The sequence below is a fragment of the Salvelinus alpinus genome, chromosome 6 (genome assembly GCF_045679555.1).
Source record: "Salvelinus alpinus chromosome 6, SLU_Salpinus.1, whole genome shotgun sequence".
Lineage (NCBI taxonomy): Eukaryota > Metazoa > Chordata > Actinopteri > Salmoniformes > Salmonidae > Salvelinus > Salvelinus alpinus.
The window spans coordinates 95,462,981-95,486,200 of NC_092091.1; the positions used below are offsets into that span (position 1 = coordinate 95,462,981).

At 46.7% G+C, this 23,220-nt stretch overlaps 1 protein-coding gene across 3 annotated transcripts in view; it reads right to left on the minus strand.

Moving 5' to 3' along the window:
• Positions 1-23,220, minus strand: part of pds5a (PDS5 cohesin associated factor A) — a 79,335-nt gene that overhangs the window by 55,015 nt on the left and 1,100 nt on the right. For 2 of the 3 annotated variants that reach the window (XM_071408417.1, XM_071408418.1), the window contains exons 2-6: positions 23,052-23,204; positions 9,061-9,264; positions 6,376-6,462; positions 4,947-5,044; positions 1,986-2,112 (exon numbers count right to left, since the gene is read on the minus strand). In XM_071408417.1, the coding sequence (XP_071264518.1) occupies positions 1,986-2,112; positions 4,947-5,044; positions 6,376-6,462; positions 9,061-9,264; positions 23,052-23,165 (630 nt within the window). In that variant the 5' untranslated portion in view covers positions 23,166-23,204. Of the gene's footprint in view, positions 1-1,985; positions 2,113-4,946; positions 5,045-5,627; positions 5,745-6,375; positions 6,463-9,060; positions 9,265-23,051; positions 23,205-23,220 lie in introns of those variants that run through there. The other variant, XM_071408419.1, reaches the window with a different exon arrangement.

Consider the following 23,220-nt stretch of genomic DNA (forward strand, 5'->3'; position numbering starts at 1 on the left):
GTATCAGGTTGATCAGTGCGTTACCATGTGAGCAGGTATCAGGTTGATCAGTGTGTTACCTTGTGAGCAGGTATCAGGTTGATCAGTGTGTTACCTTGTGAGCAGGTATCAGGTTGATCAGTGTGTTACCTTGTGAGCAGGTATCAGGTTGATCAGTGTGTTACCTTGTGAGCAGGTATCAGGTTGATCAGTGTGTTACCTTGTGAGCAGGTATCAGGTTGATCAGTGTGTTACCTTGTGAGCAGGTATCAGGTTGATCAGTGTGTTACCTTGTGAGCAGGTATCAGGTTGATCAGTGTGTTACCTTGTGAGTAGGTATCAGGTTGATCAGTGTGGTGAGTTACCTTGTGAGCAGGTATCAGGTTGATCAGTGTGTTACCTTGTGAGCAGGTATCAGGTTGATCAGTGTGTTACCATGTGAGCAGGTATCAGGTTGATCAGTGTGTTAATAACCATGTGAGCAGGTATCAGGTTGATCAGTGTGTTACCTTGTGAGCAGGTATCAGGTTGATCAGTGCGTTACCATGTGAGCAGGTATCAGGTTGATCAGTGTGTTACCTTGTGAGCAGGTATCAGGTTGATCAGTGTGTTACCTTGTGAGCAGGTATCAGGTTGATCAGTGTTACCTTGTGAGCAGGTATCAGGTTGATCAGTGTTACCTTGTGAGCAGGTATCAGGTTGATCAGTGTGTTACCTTGTGAGCAGGTATCAGGTTGATCAGTGTGTTACCATGTGAGCAGGTATCAGGTTGATCAGTGTGTTACCTTGTGAGCAGGTATCAGGTTGATTAGTGTGTTACCTTGTGAGCAGGTATCAGGTTGATCAGTGTGGTGAGTTACCTTGTGAGCAGGTATCAGGTTGATCAGTGTGTTACCTTGTGAGCAGGTATCAGGTTGATCAGTGTTACCATGTGAGCAGGTATCAGGTTGATCAGGATGGTGAGTTACCATGTGAGCAGGTATCAGGTTGATCAGTGTGTTACCATGTGAGCAGGTATCAATTTGATCAGTGTGGTGAGTTACCTTGTGAGCAGGTATCAGGTTGATCAGTGTGTTACCTTGTGAGCAGGTATCAGGTTGATCAGTGTGTTACCTTGTGAGCAGGTATCAGGTTGATCAGTGTGTTACCTTGTGAGCAGGTATCAGGTTGATCAGTGTGTTAACCATGTGAGCAGGTATCAGGTTGATCAGTGTGTTAACCATGTGAGCAGGTATCAGGTTGATCAGTGTGTTAACCATGTGAGCAGGTATCAGGTTGATCAGTGTGTTACCTTGTGAGCAGGTATCAGGTTGATCAGTGTGTTACCTTGTGAGCAGGTATCAGGTTGATCAGTGCGTTACCATGTGAGCAGGTATCAGGTTGATCAGTGTGTTACCTTGTGAGCAGGTATCAGGTTGATCAGTGTGTTACCTTGTGAGCAGGTATCAGGTTGATCAGTGTGTTACCTTGTGAGCAGGTATCAGGTTGATCAGTGTGTTACCTTGTGAGCAGGTATCAGGTTGATCAGTGCGTTACCATGTGAGCAGGTATCAGGTTGATCAGTGTGTTACCTTGTGAGCAGGTATCAGGTTGATCAGTGTGTTACCTTGTGAGCAGGTATCAGGTTGATCAGTGTTACCTTGTGAGCAGGTATCAGGTAGATCAGTGTTACCTTGTGAGCAGGTATCAGGTAGATCAGTGTTACCTTGTGAGCAGGTATCAGGTAGATCAGTGTTACCTTGTGAGCAGGTATCAGGTTGATCAGTGTTACCTTGTGAGCAGGTATCAGGTTGATCAGTGTTACCTTGTGAGCAGGTATCAGGTTGATCAGTGTTACCTTGTGAGCAGGTATCAGGTTGATCAGTGTTACCTTGTGAGCATTTATCAGGTTGATCAGTGTTACCTTGTGAGCAGGTATCAGGTTGATCAGTGTGTTACCTTGTGAGCAGGTATCAGGTTGATCAGTGTTACCTTGTGAGCAGGTATCAGGTTGATCAGTGTGTTACCTTGTGAGCAGGTATCAGGTTGATCAGGATGGTGTCCAGTAGTTCCTGTGTGACTCCGTCTCCCTCCATTATTATAGAACTCATCAGATCCAACATGTGCATCTGGACTTTCTGATTGTGACTGTTACTGTGGGGGGGGGGGGGGGGGGGGGGGGGGGGTAGAGAGGGGGGGAAGAGGGAGGGAAGAGGGAGGGAAGAGGGAGAGAGAGAGAGGGAGGGGTAGTGAGAGGGAGGGGTAGTGAGAGAGAGAGAGAGGAGGGGGGAGAGAGAGAGGGAGGGGTAGTGAGAGAGAGGGAGGGGTAGTGAGAGAGAGGGAGGGGTAGTGAGAGAGAGAGAGGGGTAGTGAGAGAGAGAGAGGGAGGAGGGGGGAGAGAGAGAGGGAGGTGTTAGAGGGATATTTCACCTTTATTTAACCAGGTAGGCCAGTTGAGAACAAGTTCTCATTTACAACTGCGACATGGCCAAGATAAAGCAAAGCAGTTCGACACAAACAACACAGAGTTACACATGGAGTAAAACAAACAGTCAATAATACAGGAGAACAGTATATATACAGTGAGGGCAAATGAGGTAAGATTAGGGAGGTAAGGCAATAGGCCGTAGTTGGAAAATAACTACAATTTAGCATTGTAAATAGCGAGAGACAGGCTGGTATCGCCGCTATAAAGACAGGCCGGTATCGCCGCTATAAAGACAGGCCGGTATCACCGCTATAAAGACAGGCCGGTATCACCGCTATAAAGACAGGCCGGTATCACCGCTATAAAGACAGGCCGGTATCACCGCTATAAAGACAGGCCGGTATCACCGCTATAAAGACAGGCCGGTATCACCGCTATAAAGACAGGCCGGTATCACCGCTATAAAGACAGGCCGGTATCACCGCTATAAAGACAGGCCGGTATCACCGCTATAAAGACAGGCCGTCATCGCCGCCGCTATAAAGACAGGCCGTCATCGCCGCCGCTATAAAGACAGGCCGTCATCGCCGCCGCTATAAAGACAGGCCGGTATCGCCGCCGCTATAAAGACAGGCCGGTATCGCCGCCGCTATAAAGACAGGCCGGTATCGCCGCCGCTATAAAGACAGGCCGTCATCGCCGCCGCTATAAAGACAGGCCGTCATCGCCGCCGCTATAAAGACAGGCCGTCATCGCCGCCGCTATAAAGACAGGCCGGTATCGCCGCCGCTATAAAGACAGGCCGGTATCGCCGCCGCTATAAAGACAGGCCGGTATCGCCGCCGCTATAAAGACAGGCCGGTATCACCGCTATAAAGACAGGCCGGTATCACCGCTATAAAGACAGGCCGGTATCACCGCTATAAAGACAGGCCGGTATCACCGCTATAAAGACAGGCCGGTATCACCGCTATAAAGACAGGCCGGTATCACCGCTATAAAGACAGGCCGGTATCACCGCTATAAAGACAGGCCGGTATCACCGCTATAAAGACAGGCCGGTATCACCGCTATAAAGACAGGCCGGTATCACCGCTATAAAGACAGGCCGTCATCGCCGCCGCTATAAAGACAGGCCGTCATCGCCGCCGCTATAAAGACAGGCCGGTATCGCCGCCGCTATAAAAACAGGCCGGTATCGCCGCCGCTATAAAGACAGGCCGGTATCACCGCTATAAAGACAGGCCGGTATCACCGCTATAAAGACAGGCCGTCATCGCCGCCGCTATAAAGACAGGCCGTCATCGCCGCCGCTATAAAGACAGGCCGGTATCGCCGCCGCTATAAAGACAGGCCGGTATCGCCGCCGCTATAAAGACAGGCCGGTATCACCGCTATAAAGACAGGCCGGTATCACCGCTATAAAGACAGGCCGGTATCACCGCTATAAAGACAGGCCGGTATCACCGCTATAAAGACAGGCCGGTATCACCGCTATAAAGACAGGCCGGTATCACCGCTATAAAGACAGGCTGGTATCACCGCTATAAAGACAGGCCGGTATCACCGCTATAAAGACAGGCCGGTATCACCGCTATAAAGACAGGCCGGTATCACCGCTATAAAGACAGGCCGGTATCACCGCTATAAAGACAGGCCGTCATCGCCGCCGCTATAAAGACAGGCCGTCATCGCCGCCGCTATAAAGACAGGCCGGTATCGCCGCCGCTATAAAGACAGGCTGGTATCGACGCTATAAAGACAGGCTGGTATCACCGCTATAAAGACAGGCTGGTATCGACGCTATAAAGACAGGCTGGTATCGCCGCTATAAAGACAGGCTGGTATCGCCGCTATAAAGACAGGCTGGTATCACCACTATAAAGACAGGCTGGTATCACCGCTATAAAGACATGCCGGTATCACCGCTATAAAGACAGGCTGGTATCACCGCTATAAAGACAGGCTGGTATCGCCGCTATAAAGACAGGCTGGTATCACCGCCGCTATAAAGACAGGCTGGTATCACCGCTATAAAGACAGGCTGGTATCGCCGCTATAAAGACAGGCTGGTATCGCCGCTATAAAGACAGGCTGGTATCACCACCGCTATAAAGACAGGCTGGTATCACCACCGCTATAAAGACAGGCTGGTATCACCACCGCTATAAAGACAGGCTGGTATCACCACCGCTATAAAGACAGGCTGGTATCACCACCGCTATAAAGACAGGCTGGTATCACCGCTATAAAGACAGGCTGGTATCACCGCTATAAAGACAGGCTGGTATCACCGCTATAAAGACAGGCTGGTATCACCACCGCTATAAAGACAGGCTGGTATCACCGCTATAAAGACAGGCTGGTATCACCGCTATAAAGACAGGCTGGTATCACCGCTATAAAGACAGGCTGGTATCACCGCTATAAAGACAGGCTGGTATCACCGCTATAAAGACAGGCTGGTATCACCGCTATAAAGACAGGCTGGTATCACCGCTATAAAGACAGGCTGGTATCACCGCTATAAAGACAGGCCGAGAGAGACAGAGATTCTTACTTGATGACAGAGAAGAGCGTCTTGAAGAGTTGTATGAAGATGTCGTTGCAGTCCTCCAGCTCAAAGCAGATGTTGTACGACTTGACCCACGCCAGGTTCTACACACAGTCCATTAGGGGGGGGTTAAAATGACCAACATTCAGGACAGCGCTTCACAAACAAACCCTCCCCATTTGGAGTCTTTCAAACCTCTCACCTCCAACAGGGTTGTAATATCTGTTCAACTGCAGGGGCTCTTGGGAAAGATCTCAATTGCATACTCCTCACATCTTCTCAAACCCCATTGGATGAGAAAGCCAGGAGGTCCCTCCCCTCTGACCTTTCTCCAATGGGTTTTGAGAACGAGACAAGAGAGAGAGAGAGGACGTAAGCAATGGAGATATTTCCTTGCCGGTCCCTCAACCTCTGACCTCTCACCCCATTCAGTTGTCAGATGTTACAAATTGGTTATATCGTAAACATTCATGTTTTTTTAGTTTTTATTTCGCTTTATGGACGTACTTTAAGGTTAGACTTAAGGTTAGCTGTGTGGTTAAGGTTAGGTTTATTTATTTTTTAAATACAGATTTTAAGAATATCAATTTTAGAAATTGGCGGGGTTTCGCCATAATTATGACTTTGTGGCAACTAGTGACGATAGTCTAATCCCTGACCCCTGACCTGTAACCCCTGACCCCTCACCTCCAGCAGGTAGAAGTATCTGTTGAACTGCAGGCTCTTGGTGTCTTCCAGTCCCCTGACCCCTGACCTATAACCCTTGACCCCTCACCTCCAGCAGGTAGAAGTATCTGTTGAACTGCGGGCTCTTGGTGTCTTCCAGTCCCCTGACCCCTGACCTATAACCCTTGACCCCTCACCTCCAGCAGGTAGAAGTATCTGTTGAACTGTGGGCTCTTGGTGTCTTCCAGTCCCCTGACCCCTGACCTATAACCCCTGACCCCTCACCTCCAGCAGGTAGAAGTATCTGTTGAACTGCGGGCTCTTGGTGTCTTCCTGACCCCTGACCTATAACCCCTGACCCCTCACCTCCAGCAGGTAGAAGTATCTGTTGAACTGCGGGCTCTTGGTGTCTTCCAGTCCCCTGACCCCTGACCTATAACCCCTCACCTCCAGCAGGTAGAAGTATCTATTGAACTGCGGGCTCTTGGTGTCTTCCAGTCCCCTGACCTGTAACCCCTGACCCCTCACCTCCAGCAGGTAGAAGTATCTATTGAACTGCGGGCTCTTGGTGTCTTCGTCCCCTGACCCCTGACCTATAACCCCTCACCTCCAGCAGGTAGAAGTATCTGTTGAACTGTGGGCTCTTGGTGTCTTCCAGTCCCCTGACCCCTGACCTATAACCCCTCACCTCCAGCAGGTAGAAGTATCTGTTGAACTGTGGGCTCTTGGTGTCTTCCAGTCCCCTGACCTATAACCCCTGACCCCTCACCTCCAGCAGGTAGAAGTATCTGTTGAACTGCGGGCTCTTGGTATCTTCCAGTCCTTTCAGTTGTCTGGTGATGAACAGGAAGATATCCTGGACAGGAGGAAGGTTCAGCTTATCAAGCAGGTTATACACAAGATCAGGGAGGTTTATGGGTAATGGTTTTATAAAGGGGTAATGTCCAAGATCAGGGAGGTGTATGGGTAATGGTTTTATAAAGGATAATGTCCAAGATCAGGGAGGTGTATGGGTAATGTCCAAGATCAGGGAGGTGTATGGGTAATGGTTTTATAAAGGATAATGTCCAAGATCAGGGAGGTGTATGGGTAATGGTTGTATAAAGGGTAATGTCCAAGATCAGGGAGGTGTATGGTTAATGGTTTTATAAAGGGGTAATGTCCAAGATCAGGGAGGTGTATGGGTAATGGTTGTATAAAGGGTAATGTCCAAGATCAGGGAGGTGTATGGGTAATGGTTTTATAAAGGGTAATGTCCAAGATCAGGGAGGTGTATGGGTAATGGTTTTATAAAGGGTAAAGGCCAAGATCAGGGAGGTGTATAGGTAATGGTTTTATAAAGGGTAATGTCCAAGATCAGGGAGGTGTATGGGTAATGGTTTTATAAAGGGTAATGTCCAAGACCAGGGAGGTGTATGGGTAATGGTTTTATAAAGGGTAATGTCCAAGATCAGGGAGGTGTATGGGTAATGGTTATATAAAGGGTAATGTCCAAGATAAGGGAGGTGTATGGGTAATGTCCAAGATCAGGGAGGTGTATGGGTAATGGTTATATAAAGGGTAATGTCCAAGATCAGGGAGGTGTATGGGTAATGGTTTTATAAAGGGGTAATGTCCAAGATCAGGGAGGTGTATGGGTAATGGTTTTATAAAGGATAATGTCCAAGATCAGGGAGGTGTATGGGTAATGTCCAAGATCAGGGAGGTGTATGGGTAATGGTTTTATAAAGGATAATGTCCAAGATCAGGGAGGTGTATGGGTAATGTCCAAGACCAGGGAGGTGTATGGGTAATGGTTTTATAAAGGGGTAATGTCCAAGATCAGGGAGGTGTATGGGTAATGGTTGTATAAAGGGTAATGTCCAAGATCAGGGAGGTGTATGGGTAATGGTTTTATAAAGGGGTAATGTCCAAGATCAGGGAGGTGTATGGGTAATGGTTTTATAAAGGGTAATGTCCAAGATCAGGGAGGTGTATGGGTAATGGTTTTATAAAGGGTAATGTCCAAGATCAGGGAGGTGTATGGGTAATGGTTTTATAAAGGGTAATGTCCAAGATCAGGGAGGTGTATAGGTAATGGTTTTATAAAGGGTAATGTCCAAGATCAGGGAGGTGTATGGGTAATGGTTTTATAAAGGGTAATGTCCAAGACCAGGGAGGTGTATGGGTAATGGTTTTATAAAGGGTAATGTCCAAGATCAGGGAGGTGTATGGGTAATGGTTATATAAAGGGTAATGTCCAAGATAAGGGAGGTGTATGGGTAATGTCCAAGATCAGGGAGGTGTATGGGTAATGGTTATATAAAGGGTAATGTCCAAGATCAGGGAGGTGTATGGGTAATGGTTATATAAAGGGTAATGTCCAAGATCAGGGAGGTGTATGGGTAATGGTTATATAAAGGGTAATGTCCAAGATCAGGGAGGTGTATGGGTAATGGTTTTATAAAGGGTAATGTCCAAGATCAGGGAGGTGTATGGGTAATGTCCAAGATCAGGGAGGTGTATGGGTAATGGTTTTATAAAGGGGTAATGTCCAAGATCAGGGAGGTGTATGGGTAATGTCCAAGATCAGGGAGGTGTATGGGTAATGGTTTTATAAAGGGTAATGTCCAAGATCAGGGAGGTGTATGGGTAATGGTTATATAAAGGGTAATGTCCAAGATCAGGGAGGTGTATGGGTAATGGTTGTGTGAAGGTTAGTTCCTGAGTTTGGTTTAGATGAAGGTTATACCAGTTACCTTCAGCTTGTCGTGTGAGGTGTAGAGGTTGTGTGAAGGTTGTATGAAGGTTATACCAGTTACCTTCAGCTTGTCGTGTGAGATGTAGGGGGTTATGGTTATGTGAAGGTTATACCAGTTACCTTCAGCTTGTCGTGTGAGGTGTAGGGGGTTATGGTTATGTGAAGGTTAGATGAAGGTTATACCAGTTACCTTCAGCTTGTCGTGTGAGGTGTACGGGGTTATGTGAAGGTTGTATGAAGGTTATACCAGTTACCTTCAGCTTGTCGTGTGAGGTGTAGGGGGTTATGTGAAGGTTGTATGAAGGTTTTACCAGTTACCTTCAGCTTGTCGTGTGAGGTGTAGGGGGTTATGTGAAGGTTGTATGAAGGTTATACCAGTTACCTTCAGCTTGTCGTGTGAGGTGTAGGGGGTTATGGTTGTGTGAAGGTTAGATGAAGGTTATACCAGTTACCTTCAGCTTGTCGTGTGAGGTGTAGGGGGTTATGGTTGTGTGAAGGTTAGATGAAGGTTATACCAGTTACCTTCAGCTTGTCGTGTGAGGTGTAGGGGGTTATGTGAAGGTTAGATGAAGGTTATACCAGTTACCTTCAGCTTGTCGTGTGAGGTGTAGGGGGTTATGTGAAGGTTAGATGAAGGTTATACCAGTTACCTTCAGCTTGTCGTGTGAGGTGTAGGGGGTTATGTGAAGGTTAGATGAAGGTTATACCAGTTACCTTCAGCTTGTCGTGTGAGGTGTAGGGGGCCTCGGGGGCGTAGATCCTGAAGATGTCAGCCAGGCAGCAGGCCACCAGCAGACGCACGTCCTTGTTGGGGTTCCTCAGGAAGAACTCCGAGGCCAGATGGAGAGCCAGGTTGAGATACTGCTGTTTCTCCTCCTCGCTGTCCTGGTCCATGTCCATGTAGGTCTTCACCACCATCTAGAGAGAGAGATGATTGGTTAAGGTCTGGTCCATGTAGGTCTTCACCACCATCTAGAGAGAGAGATGATTGGTTAAGGTCTGGTCCATGTAGGTCTTCACCACCATCTAGAGAGAGAGATGATTGGTTAAGGTCTGGTCCATGTATGTCTTCACCACCATCTAGAGAGAGAGATGATTGGTTAAGGTCTGGTCCATGTAGGTCTTCACCACCATCTAGAGAGAGAGATGATTGGTTAAGGTCTGGTCCATGTAGGTCTTCACCACCATCTAGAGAGAGAGATGATTGGTTAAGGTCTGGTCCATGTAGGTCTTCACCACCATCTAGAGAGAGAGATGATTGGTTAAGGTCTGGTCCGTGTAGGTCTTCACCACCATCTAGAGAGAGAGATGATTGGTTAAGGTCTGGTCCGTGTAGGTCTTCACCACCATCTAGAGAGAGAGATGATTGGTTAAGGTCTGGTCCATGTAGGTCTTCACCACCATCTAGAGAGAGAGATGATTGGTTAAGGTCTGGTCCATGTAGGTCTTCACCACCATCTAGAGAGAGAGATGATTGGTTAAGGTCTGGTCCATGTAGGTCTTCACCACCATCTAGAGAGAGAGATGATTGGTTAAGGTCTGGTCCATGTAGGTCTTCACCACCATCTAGAGAGAGAGATGATTGGTTAAGGTCTGGTCCATGTAGGTCTACAGAGAGAGATGATTGGTTAAGGTCTGGTCCGTGTAGGTCTACAGAGAGAGATGATTGGTTAAGGTCTGGTCCATGTAGGTCTACAGAGAGAGAGATGATTGGTTAAGGTCTGGTCCATGTAGGTCTTCACCACCATCTAGAGAGAGAGATGATTGGTTAAGGTCTGGTCCATGTAGGTCTTCACCACCATCTAGAGAGAGAGATGATTGGTTAAGGTCTGGTCCATGTAGGTCTTCACCACCATCTAGAGAGAGAGATGATTGGTTAAGGTCTGGTCCATGTAGGTCTTCACCACCATCTAGAGAGAGAGATGATTGGTTAAGGTCTGGTCCATGTAGGTCTACAGAGAGAGATGATTGGTTAAGGTCTGGTCCGTGTAGGTCTACAGAGAGAGATGATTGGTTAAGGTCTGGTCCATGTAGGTCTTCACCACCATCTAGAGAGAGAGATGATTGGTTAAGGTCTGGTCCATGTAGGTCTACAGAGAGAGATGATTGGTTAAGGTCTAGTCCATGTAGGTCTACAGAGAGAGATGATTGGTTAAGGTCTGGTCCATGTAGGTCTACAGAGAGAGATGATTGGTTAAGGTCTGGTCCATGTAGGTCTACAGAGAGAGAGATGATTGGTTAAGGTCTGGTCTATGTAGGTCTACAGAGAGAGATGATTGGTTAAGGTCTGGTCCATGTAGGTCTACAGAGAGAGATGATTGGTTAAGGTCTGGTCCATGTAGGTCTACAGAGAGAGAGATGATTGGTTAAGGTCTAGTCCATGTAGGTCTACAGAGAGAGATGATTGGTTAAGGTCTGGTCCATGTAGGTTAGGATTGGTTGGTATCCAGACTTCCATTCTGTTTCTGGACCATACAGGGGTATACAGTATTACACACAAGGGCCGCTATTTAAATCAATAATCAAGGAGGGGGTTGAACGTCTCTACTGGAACCAAGAAGCTTGACATCACGCTAGTAAATGAACAAACCACGAGCATAGCTGGAGCCAGGAGCATAGCTGGAGCCAGGAGCATAGCTGGAGCCAGGAGCATAGCTGGAGCCAGGAGCATAGCTGGAGCCAGGAGCATAGCTGGAGCCAGGAGCATAGCTGGAGCCAGGAGCATAGCTGGAGCCAGGAGCATAGCTGGAGCCAGGAGCATAGCTGTAGCCAGGAGCATAGCTGTAGCCAGGAGCATAGCTGTAGCCAGGAGCATAGCTGGAGCCAGGAGCATAGCTGGAGCCAGGAGCATAGCTGGGGCCAGGAGCATAGCTGGAGCCAGGAGCATAGCTGGAGCCAGGAGCATAGCTGGAGCCCTGAGCTGGATATCATTTATCTGACTTATCCGAGATGTTTATTCTCTAACGTCTCTCTAAAGGTCGTGAAGACCGAAACTAGACTTGGGCGGTATACCGTATAAAATGTTGAAATACAGACGGAAACTCATATACCGTCAGCATTTTGAAATAACCCTGTATACAGTATGACAGACCAGACACAGACAGACAGACAGACAGACAGACAGACAGACAGACAGACAGACAGACAGACAGACAGACAGACAGACAGACAGACAGACAGACACAGGACTTGTCAATTGATTTCTGGTCCAAAGGACTCCAACACAATCTGATAAAGTGATTGGTGGATAATGTTCCTTCTTTTTCTTTTTTTAAAGGTGACATATGCAGAAATCACTCCGCTATTTCCTGGTTGCTAAAATTCTAATAGTTTGATTAATTTCAGTTTGTGGCAAAACAAGCGTAGGAGAATCGTTGCACCATCTAAACGGCTGTGAAATATATTTTTAGTAGACGGCTGAAAATACAATATTTTGGGGTGTTTGAAGCTGGTGTACAAAACCCGAAAGTAAAAAAGACAAGAACGAGCAGCATAGAAACGCAGCACATAGAACAGACCTACCGCTACTTAGACTGGCTTTCAATGAGAATGACAGATCTATAACACATAGAACAGATCTATCGCTTCTTAGACTGGCTTTCAATGAGAATGACAGATCTATAACACACGGAACAGAGCTACCGCTACTTAGACTGGCTTTCAATGAGAATGACAGATCTATAACACATAGAACAAATCTACCGCTACTTAAACTGGCTTTCAATAAGATTGACAGATCTATAACACATAGAACAGATCTACCACTTGTTAGACTGGCTTTCAATGAGAATGACAGATCTATAACGCACATTTCTATGTGAATTTGGTCAGGTCGCCCAAAAAGTTAAAACTCCACGAGCACAATCTGTAGCCTAAGTTCTCTATAGACTGGATACTACATACAGTCAAGCAGAGTGAGTTCTCTCTATAGACTGGATACTACATACAGTCGAGCAGAGTGAGTTCTCTCCATAGACTGGATACTATATACAGTCAAGCAGAGTGAGTTCTCTCTATAGACTGGATACTACATACAGTCAAGCAGAGTGAGTTCTCTCTATAGACTGGGTACTACATACAGTCAAGCAGAGTGAGTTCTCTCTATAGACTGGATACTACATACAGTCGAGCAGAGTGAGTTCTCTCCATAGACTGGATACTACATACAGTCAAGCAGAGTGAATTCTCTCCAGACTGGATACTACATACAGTCAAGCAGAGTGAGTTCTCTCCATAGACTGGATACTACATAGTCGAGCAGAGTGAGTTCTCTCCATAGACTGGATACTACATACAGTCGAGCAGAGTGAGTTCTCTCCATAGACTGGATACTACATACAGTCAAGCAGAGTGAGTTCTCTCAATAGACTGGATACTACATACAGTCAAGCAGAGTGAGTTCTCTCTATAGACGGGATACTACATACAGTCAAGCAGAGTGAGTTCTCTCTATAGACGGGATACTACATACAGTCAAGCAGAGTGAGTTCTCTCTATAGACTGGATACTACATACAGTCGAGCAGAGTGAGTTCTCTCCATAGACTGGATACTACATACAGTCAAGCAGAGTGAGTTCTCTCTATAGACTGGATACTACATACAGTCAAGCAGAGTGAGTTCTCTCCATAGACTGGATACTACATACAGTCAAGCAGAGTGAGTTCTCTCTATAGACTGGATACTACATACAGTCGAGCAGAATGAGTTCTCTCCATAGACTGGATACTACATACAGTCGAGCAGAGTGAGTTAGCTTGACAGTTGAAGCTCCCTTTACTAATGTATCATTACTAATGTACAACTGGAGTAAAACCAGCTCCCTTTACTAATGTATCATTACTAATATACAGCTGGAATAAAACCAGCTCCCATTACAAATGTACAACTGGAATAAAACCAGCTCCCTTTACTAATGTACCATTACTAATGTACAGCTGGAATAAAACCAGCTCCCTTTACTAATGTATCATTACTAATGTACAGCTGGAATAAAACCAGCTCCCTTTACTAATGTATCATTACTAATGTACAACTGGAATAAAACCAGCTCCCTTTACTACTGTATCATTACTAATGTACAGCTGGAATAAAACCAGCTCCCTTTACTAATGTACCACTGGAATAAAACCAGCTCCCTTTACTAATGTACAACTAGAATAAAACCAGCTCCCTTTACTAATGTACCACTGGAATAAAACCAGCTCCCATTACAAATGTACAACTGGAATAAAACCAGCTCCCTTTACTAATGTACCATTACTAATGTACAGCTGGAATAAAACCAGCTCCCTTTACTAATGTATCATTACTAATGTACAGCTGGAATAAAACCAGCTCCCTTTACTAATGTATCATTACTAATGTACAACTGGAATAAAACCAGCTCCCTTTACTAATGTATCATTACTAATGTACAGCTGGAATAAAACCAGCTCCCTTTACTAATGTACCACTGGAATAAAACCAGCTCCCATTACAAATGTACAACTGGAATAAAACCAGCTCCCTTTACTAATGTACCATTACTAATGTACAGCTGGAATAAAACCAGCTCCCTTTACTAATGTATCATTACTAATGTACAGCTGGAATAAAACCAGCTCCCTTTACTAATGTATCATTACTAATGTACAACTAGAATAAAACCAGCTCCCTTTACTAATGTATCATTACTAATGTACAACTAGAATAAAACCAGCTCCCTTTACTAATGTATCATTACTAATGTACAACTAGAATAAAACCAGCTCCCTTTACTAATGTGTCATTACTAATGTACCACTGGAATAAAACCAGCTCCCTTTACTAATGTACCATTACTAATGTACAGCTGGAATAAAACCAGCTCCCATTACTAATGTACAGCTGGAATAAAACCAGCTCCCTTTACTAATGTACCATTACTAATGTACAGCTGGAATAAAACCAGCTCCCATTACTAATGTACAGCTGGAATAAAACCAGCTCCCATTACTAATGTACAGCTGGAATAAAACCAGCTCCCATTACAAATGTACAACTGGAATAAAACCAGCTCCCTTTACTAATGTACAACTGGAGTAAAACCAGCTCCCTTTACTAATGTATCATTACTAATGTACAACTAGAATAAAACCAGCTCCCTTTACTAATGTACAACTGGAATAAAACCAGCTCCCATTACAAATGTACAACTGGAATAAAACCAGCTCCCTTTACTAATGTATCATTACTAATGTACAACTGGAATATAACCAGCTCCCTTTACTAATGTACAACTGGAATAAAACCAGCTCCCTTTACTAATGTACAACTGGAATAAAACCAGCTCCCTTTACTAATGTACAACTAGAATAAAACCAGCTCCCTTTACTAATGTGTCATTTGAATAGAACTAGATGAAACATAACATCAACCATTTTAACAGCTGTTAACTCTCATTCTCTCTCCCGCTTCAGCAGAGACGCAACTCCACTCAAACTCCTCTAACACTAGGACCCAGCAGACACCACTTCTTCCTCAGTGTGTCTCTCCAAGGCTCAGAGTAGCAGCAACCAAGCTGCAGACAGAGTGAGGGGGGGATGGGTACTGAAACACAGGCAGGAGGAGAACGAGGAACAAGGAGAGAAGACCAGAGAGCTCTCTCTCTCCCTCTCTCCCTCCCTCCCTCTCTCCCTCCCTAACTAGCGTTGGACTGGGGACTCAGTCAGTGTGTGTGTCTCGGATGATCATAGGGTGTGAGTACAACTGAGGCTGTGAAATCCTTCCACAACTAGCGTTGGACTGGGGACTCAGTCAGTGTGTGTGTCTCGGATGATCATAGGGTGTGAGTACAACTGAGGCTGTGAAATCCTTCCACAACTAGCGTTGGACTGGGGACTCAGTCAGTGTGTGTGTCTCGGATGATCATAGGGTGTGAGTACAACTGAGGCTGTGAAATCCTTCCACAACTAGCGTTGGACTGGGGACTCAGTCAGTGTGTGTGTCTCGGATGATCATAGGGTGTGAGTACAACTGAGGCTGTGAAATCCTTCCACAACTAGCGTTGGACTGGGGACTCAGTCAGTGTGTGTGTCTCGGATGATCATAGGGTGTGAGTACAACTGAGGCTGTGAAATCCTTCCACAACTAGCGTTGGACTGGGGACTCAGTCAGTGTGTGTGTCTCGGATGATCATAGGGTGTGAGTACAACTGAGGCTGTGAAATCCTTCCACAACTAGCGTTGGACTGGGGACTCAGTCAGTGTGTGTGTCTCGGATGATCATAGGGTGTGAGTACAACTGAGGCTGTGAAATCCTTCCACAACTAGCGTTGGACTGGGGACTCAGTCAGTGTGTGTGTCTCGGATGATCATAGGGTGTGAGTACAACTGAGGCTGTGAAATCCTTCCACAACTAGCGTTGGACTGGGGACTCAGTCAGTGTGTGTGTTTCTCCGATGATCATAGGGTGTGAGTACAACTGAGGCTGTGAAATCCTTCCACAACTAGCGTTGGACTGGGGACTCAGTCAGTGTGTGTGTCTCGGATGATCATAGGGTGTGAGTACAACTGAGGCTGTGAAATCCTTCCACAACTAGCGTTGGACTGGGGACTCAGTCAGTGTGTGTGTCTCGGATGATCATAGGGTGTGAGTACAACTGAGGCTGTGAAATCCTTCCACAACTAGCGTTGGACTGGGGACTCAGTCAGTGTGTGTGTCTCGGATGATCATAGGGTGTGAGTACAACTGAGGCTGTGAAATCCTTCCACAACTAGCGTTGGACTGGGGACTCAGTCAGTGTGTGTGTCTCGGATGATCATAGGGTGTGAGTACAACTGAGGCTGTGAAATCCTTCCACAACTAGCGTTGGACTGGGGACTCAGTCAGTGTGTGTGTCTCGGATGATCATAGGGTGTGAGTACAACTGAGGCTGTGAAATCCTTCCACAACTAGCGTTGGACTGGGGACTCAGTCAGTGTGTGTGTCTCGGATGATCATAGGGTGTGAGTACAACTGAGGCTGTGAAATCCTTCCACAACTAGCGTTGGACTGGGGACTCAGTCAGTGTGTGTGTCTCGGATGATCATAGGGTGTGAGTACAACTGAGGCTGTGAAATCCTTCCACAACTAGCGTTGGACTGGGGACTCAGTCAGTGTGTGTGTCTCGGATGATCATAGGGTGTGAGTACAACTGAGGCTGTGAAATCCTTCCACAACTAGCGTTGGACTGGGGACTCAGTCAGTGTGTGTGTCTCGGATGATCATAGGGTGTGAGTACAACTGAGGCTGTGAAATCCTTCCACAACTAGCGTTGGACTGGGGACTCAGTCAGTGTGTGTGTCTCGGATGATCATAGGGTGTGAGTACAACTGAGGCTGTGAAATCCTTCCACAACTAGCGTTGGACTGGGGACTCAGTCAGTGTGTGTGTCTCGGATGATCATAGGGTGTGAGTACAACTGAGGCTGTGAAATCCTTCCACAACTAGCGTTGGACTGGGGACTCAGTCAGTGTGTGTGTCTCGGATGATCATAGGGTGTGAGTACAACTGAGGCTGTGAAATCCTTCCACAACTAGCGTTGGACTGGGGACTCAGTCAGTGTGTGTGTCTCGGATGATCATAGGGTGTGAGTACAACTGAGGCTGTGAAATCCTTCCACAACTAGCGTTGGACTGGGGACTCAGTCAGTGTGTGTGTCTCGGATGATCATAGGGTGTGAGTACAACTGAGGCTGTGAAATCCTTCCACAACTAGCGTTGGACTGGGGACTCAGTCAGTGTGTGTGTCTCGGATGATCATAGGGTGTGAGTACAACTGAGGCTGTGAAATCCTTCCACAACTAGCGTTGGACTGGGGACTCAGTCAGTGTGTGTGTCTCGGATGATCATAGGGTGTGAGTACAACTGAGGCTGTGAAATCCTTCCACAACTAGCGTTGGACTGGGGACTCAGTCAGTGTGTGTGTCTCGGATGATCATAGGGTGTGAGTACAACTGAGGCTGTGAAATCCTTCCACAACTAGCGTTGGACTGGGGACTCAGTCAGTGTGTGTAACGGACATGATTTAGCCCCATGTAGTTTTATGTTTTATGAGAATAGCTGAGCTGGCTAAAAGAGAAACGGTTGGGTAGGTTTGTTTTTTAAATCTATTAAAAACGCAGAAGACCTGATACCCAAACACATTCTACTGTCAGACAACATTTCTTAATCTTTTTCTTTACTTGTGTTTTGAAACGAGGAAACACTGCCTTGCTGAGTCCTGTATGTGACACGTGATAACGTCATATTTAGCAGCCTGGCTACTATTGTTCAACAGCTCTATTTCAGAACACAGAAAGATCTTTCATTCTCCAATGGTAATATTACGTACCTACATTCTTACAACAATATAAAGCAGTGGTTTAAAGTACTTAAATATTAAATATTTTTTAAAGTACTACATAATTCGTTTTTTTGGGGGAGTATCTGTACTTTAGTATTTACATTTGACAACTTTTTCTTCACTACATTCCTAAAAGAAAATAAATTTTACTTCCTACATTTTCTCCGACAAGCTAAAGTACTTGTTACATTTTGAATGTTTAAAAGGACGAGGGGGGGGGACTGAAATTCACCTGGTCATTCCTACGGTCTCTGATCTGGTGGACTCACTAAACACATGCTTTGTTTGTAAATAATGTCTGAGTGTTGGAGTGTGACCCTGGCTGTCCATTAATACAAAATAATATTTGCTTAATATAAAAGGAATTTGAAATTATTAATACTTACGGATATTTCAAACCAAATACTTACTTTTACTCAAGTAGTATTTTACTGGGTGACTTTTACTTGAGTCATTTTCTATTAAAAGGTATCTTTACTTTAACTCAAGTATGACAACTGGGTACTTTTCCACCGCCGCTATAAAAGCCAAAAGCCCTGAACATCACAGCCACTCAGAACCCCCAGTTCCACTAACTCGTCAGTCATTACTGGGTCAGAACCAGACCGGTATCTCCATACTACTTTAGTATCGTGGCAAGGAGACAAAAACACAAAACCAATTGAAAACTTATTTCGGGAAAACAAACCCCTGCTGTTGGAAACAAACATTATGATGATGTCATCCAGAGTCGCATGTATCCTTTTCTCATCTATAGCACGTCATATTTTACACACAGCAGGTTTTTAAAAAGGACTAAAAAGAGAGGACGGGATACTGGTATCATCCCAGCCTCGTTCGGGGCGGCAGGTATGTTAACTCGAAATGACACAACGACAAGGTTCCAGTTTAACAAAGTTTACTAAACCGTATGAACACACTACAAGGTAGCCATTACACTCCAGGCTAGGTCCATCAACAACCAAACTTCCCACGCAGGCGCACTCTTGACTGAGTAATAAGCCCCGTAATAACAGAAATGAAGGGATACTTAAAACATGAACTTAACAGGGTAGCCTTAGTGGTTAGAGCGTTGGACTAGTAACCGAAAGGTTGCAAGATCAAATCCCCCGAGCTGACAAGGTAAAAATCTGTTGTTCTGCCCCTGAACAAGGCAGTTAACCCACTGTTCCCCGGTAGGCCGTCATTGTAAATAAGAATTTGATCTTAACTAACTTTCCTAGTTAAATAAAGGTAAAATAAAATAAAAAAATCACTATCACAAAACCAAATCATGCTCAGCTTTCAGAGACAGACGAGACAGACCGACAGAGAGAGAGAGAGACAGAGACAGAGAGAGAGAGACAAAGATAGACAGAGACAGAGAGACAGACAAAGATAGACAGAGAGAGAGAGACAGACAAATAACACACCTTTATTCTCATTTGAACAGAATCTGCGTTTTAACCAGCTAACGTCGATACACGCTCAGACATTCAGCTCCCGATTTTAATATGGGTTGTTGAGAGCGTCAAGTCGGTCAGTTTATACCATTTTAAAGTCCATCTTTACAGCTGGAATCAATACGTGGTGAAACGTCGGTTTAGGATTTACAACAAAGGAGGAAGTTAATTCAAAACAAACGAACACCGGTTTCCCCTCTATGACATCACAGTGCATTCAGAAAGTATTCAGACCCCTCGACCGTTTTCCACATTGTGTTACTTTACAGCCTTATTCTAAAATGGATTAAATACATGTTCATACTCAGTCTACACACAAAACCCCATGATGACAAAGTGGAAACAGGTTTTTAAGACATTTTGGCAAATAAGTATTCAGACCCTTTGCTGTGAGCTCAGCTGCATCCTGTTTCCATTGATCATCCTTGAGATGTTTCTACAACTTGATTGGAGTCCACCTGTGGTAAATTCAATTGATCGGACATTGATTTGCAAGCACCAAAACTCCTCCTAGAGCTGGCCGCCCGGCCAAAATGAGCAATCAGAGGGGGAAGGTGCCTTGGTCAGGAGGTGACCAAGAACCCGATGGTCACTCTGACAGAGTTCCAGAGTTCCTCTGTGTAGATGGGAGAACCTTCCAGAAGGACAACAATCTCTGCAGCACTCCACCAATCAGCCCTTTATGGTAGAGAGGCCAGGCGGAAGCCACTCCTCAGTAAAAAGGCACATGACAGCCCGCTTGGAGTTAGCCAAAAGGCACCAAGAGACTTTCAGATCATGAGAAACAAAATTCTCTGGCCTGATGAAACCAAGATTGAACTCCTTGGCCTGAACGCCAAGCATCACTTCTGGAGGAAACCTGGCAGCATCCCTACGGTGAAGCATGGTGGTGGCAGCATCATGCTGTGGGGATGTTTTTCAGCGGCAGGGACTGGGAGACTAATCAGGATCGAGGGAAAGATGAACAGAGCAAAGTACAGAGAGATCCTTGATGAAAACCTGCTCCAGAGCCCTCAGGACCTCAGACTGGACAACGACCCTATGCACACAGCCAAGACAACGCAGGAGTGGCTTCGGGACAAGTCTCTGAATGTCCTTGAGTGGCCCAGCCAGAGCCCAGACTTTAACCCGATGGAACATCTCTGGAGAGACCTGAAAATAGCTGTGCAGCGACGCCCCCCATCCAACCTGACAGAGCTTGAGAGGATCTGCAGAGAAGAATGGGAGAAACTCCCCAAATACAGGTGTGCCAAGCTTGTAGCGTCATACCCAAGAAGACTCGAGGCTGTAATCGCTACCAAAGGTGCTTCAACAAAGTACTGAGTAAAGGTTCTGAATACTTATGTAAATGTTATATTTCAGTTTTTTGTTTTTTTTCACAAAAAAATCTAAAAACAGGTTTTTGCTTTGTCATTATGGGGTATATGCTGATTAGGGGGGAAAACTATTGAATCTATTTTAGAACACGGCTGTAACCGTGGCAGGCCTGGGCAACTCCCGTCCCACTTTCCCCCCCATCCCTAGTTAACACACCTGAGTTCAACTAATTGCATTCTAAACTGAAGATCAGAATTAGGTGATTAAGGTGTGTTAGCTGGGGCAAAGGTGTGACACCAATCAGGCCCCCGAGGACTGGAGTTGCCCAGACCTGCCCGGAACTAAATGTGGGAAAAATGAATACTTTCCTAATGCACTGCATGTACAACAGAGCTGCTACTCTGCCGAACGCTCCTCACCGCCGTTTCATTAACAAAACAAAAACGGGGAGAAAGGTAGCCGTGGCCAACGGGGAGAACGGTAGAAGGGGCCAACGGGGAGAAAGGTGCTGGGGAACCTTTGATCCTGCTCAGTAGAGGAGTATGTTAAGACCCTTGACAGTTGATATAACCACATGGACTCACTGAGAACCCCCCATCCGCAGCCACCCTATTGGCTCTGGTTCAAAGTATGGCACTTTGTAGACACAGCCAGAGGCCTTTTGCCTCAGGGGATCCATACACAGCCAGACACTTCCCTCCCATCCAACCTCCACACAGCCAGACACTTCCCTCCCATCCAACCTCCACACAGCCAGACACTTCCCTCCCATCCAACCTCCACACAGCCAGACACTCCCATCCAACCTCCACACAGCCAGACACTTCCCTCCCATCCAACCTCCACACAGCCAGACACTTCCCTCCCATCCAACCTCCACACAGCCAGACACTTCCCTCCCGTCCAACCTCCACACAGCCAGACACTTCCCTCCCATCCAACCTCCACACAGCCAGACACTTCCCTCCCATCCAACCTCCACACAGCCAGACACTTCCCTCCCATCCAACCTCCACACAGCCAGACACTTCCCTCCCATCCAACCTCCACATAGCCAGACACTTCCCTCCCATCCAACCTCCACACAGCCAGACACTTCCCTCCCATCTAACCTCCACACAGCCAGACACTTCCCTCCCATCCAACCTCCACATAGCCAGACACTTCCCTCCCGTCCAACCTCCACACAGCCAGACACTTCCCTCCCGTCCAACCTCCACACAGCCAGACACTTCCCTCCCGTCCAACCTCCACACAGCCAGACGCTTCCCTCCCATCTAACCTCCACACAGCCAGACGCTTCCCTCCCATCCAACCTCCACACAGCCAGACACTCCCATCTAACCTCCACACAGCTAGACACTTCCCCCCATCCAACCTCCACACAGCCAGACACTTCCCCCCATCCAACCTCCACACAGCCAGACACTTCCCTCCCATCCAACCTCCACACAGCCAGACACTTCCCTCCCATCCAACCTCCACACAGCCAGACACTTCCCTCCCATCCAACCTCCACACAGCCAGACACTTCCCTCCCGTCCAACCTCCACACAGCCAGACACTTCCCTCCCATCTAACCTCCACACAGCCAGACACTTCCCTCCCATCCAACCTCCACACAGCCAGACACTTCCCTCCCATCCAACCTCCACACAGCCAGACACTTCCCTCCCATCCAACCTCCACACAGCCAGACACTCCCATCTAACCTCCACACAGCCAGACACTTCCCTCCCGTCCAACCTCCACACAGCCAGACACTTCCCTTCCATCTAACCTCCACACAGCCAGACACTTCCCTCCCATCCAACCTCCACACAGCCAGACACTTCCCTCCCATCCAACCTCCACACAGCCAGACACTTCCCTCCCATCCAACCTCCACACAGCCAGACACTTCCCTCCCATCCACCTCCACACAGCCAGACACTTCCCTTCCATCCAACCTCCACTTCCCTCCATCCAACCTCCACACAGTCTGTTTGTCTCTCCGTGTGCCTGTCTGTCTATCCCCAGCAGAACCAAAAACAGCAGCAGCATCACAGCAGCCACACAGAAAGGTCTCCACAGGGGTGGCCCCCCCCTCCCTTCTATTCATGACATCATACCGCAGGTACACAAGGCAGACCTCCTACTAGTGCATTACATCATACACAACGACGTCATAGAGAACACCGACGTCACAATGCCACGGTGTTCTAGATCTACGAACGTGGTCCGGTACCATGACAACGTCACCATAACACCTCTGGCTTCCCAGCAGAGTAGCAACATTATAAAAAACTATTCCTCTGACCGTAGATAGCTACCTCTCGGAAAAACTGTGTTTGCTTTTACCTCCATCTCAGTCTCTCTCTCCCTGCCTGTACTAGCACCAGACTTAACTCGGCTATAGCATGTGTCTTTCATGTTTAGAGAGTTGGGGTGTTATTGGTAATCTGCCAGTGGCTGGACATTTGATCTAGTGAGTCTGAAGAGATAGCTACAGTATGTTTACAGTTAGAAACCCCAAGCTCACTAGATCTCTCCCACCACCAGAACACATCCTAGCTCAGTCAGTCTGACAGTTAGCCATGGGGGTTGGTTTTAACCGACCTACCTTTAACCGTTTCACCACCTCATCGTTGCTTATCTTCTCCGTGATTTCCTTCACTCCAGGCGGGTAGGTGATCTTGCTGTCCCCCGCCGGTTTCTGCTGCTGCGGGAACTCCATGCTTGTCGTCGTTTAATCCACACAGTCCTCTACTGGCCTCTATAGGCCAGAAAAC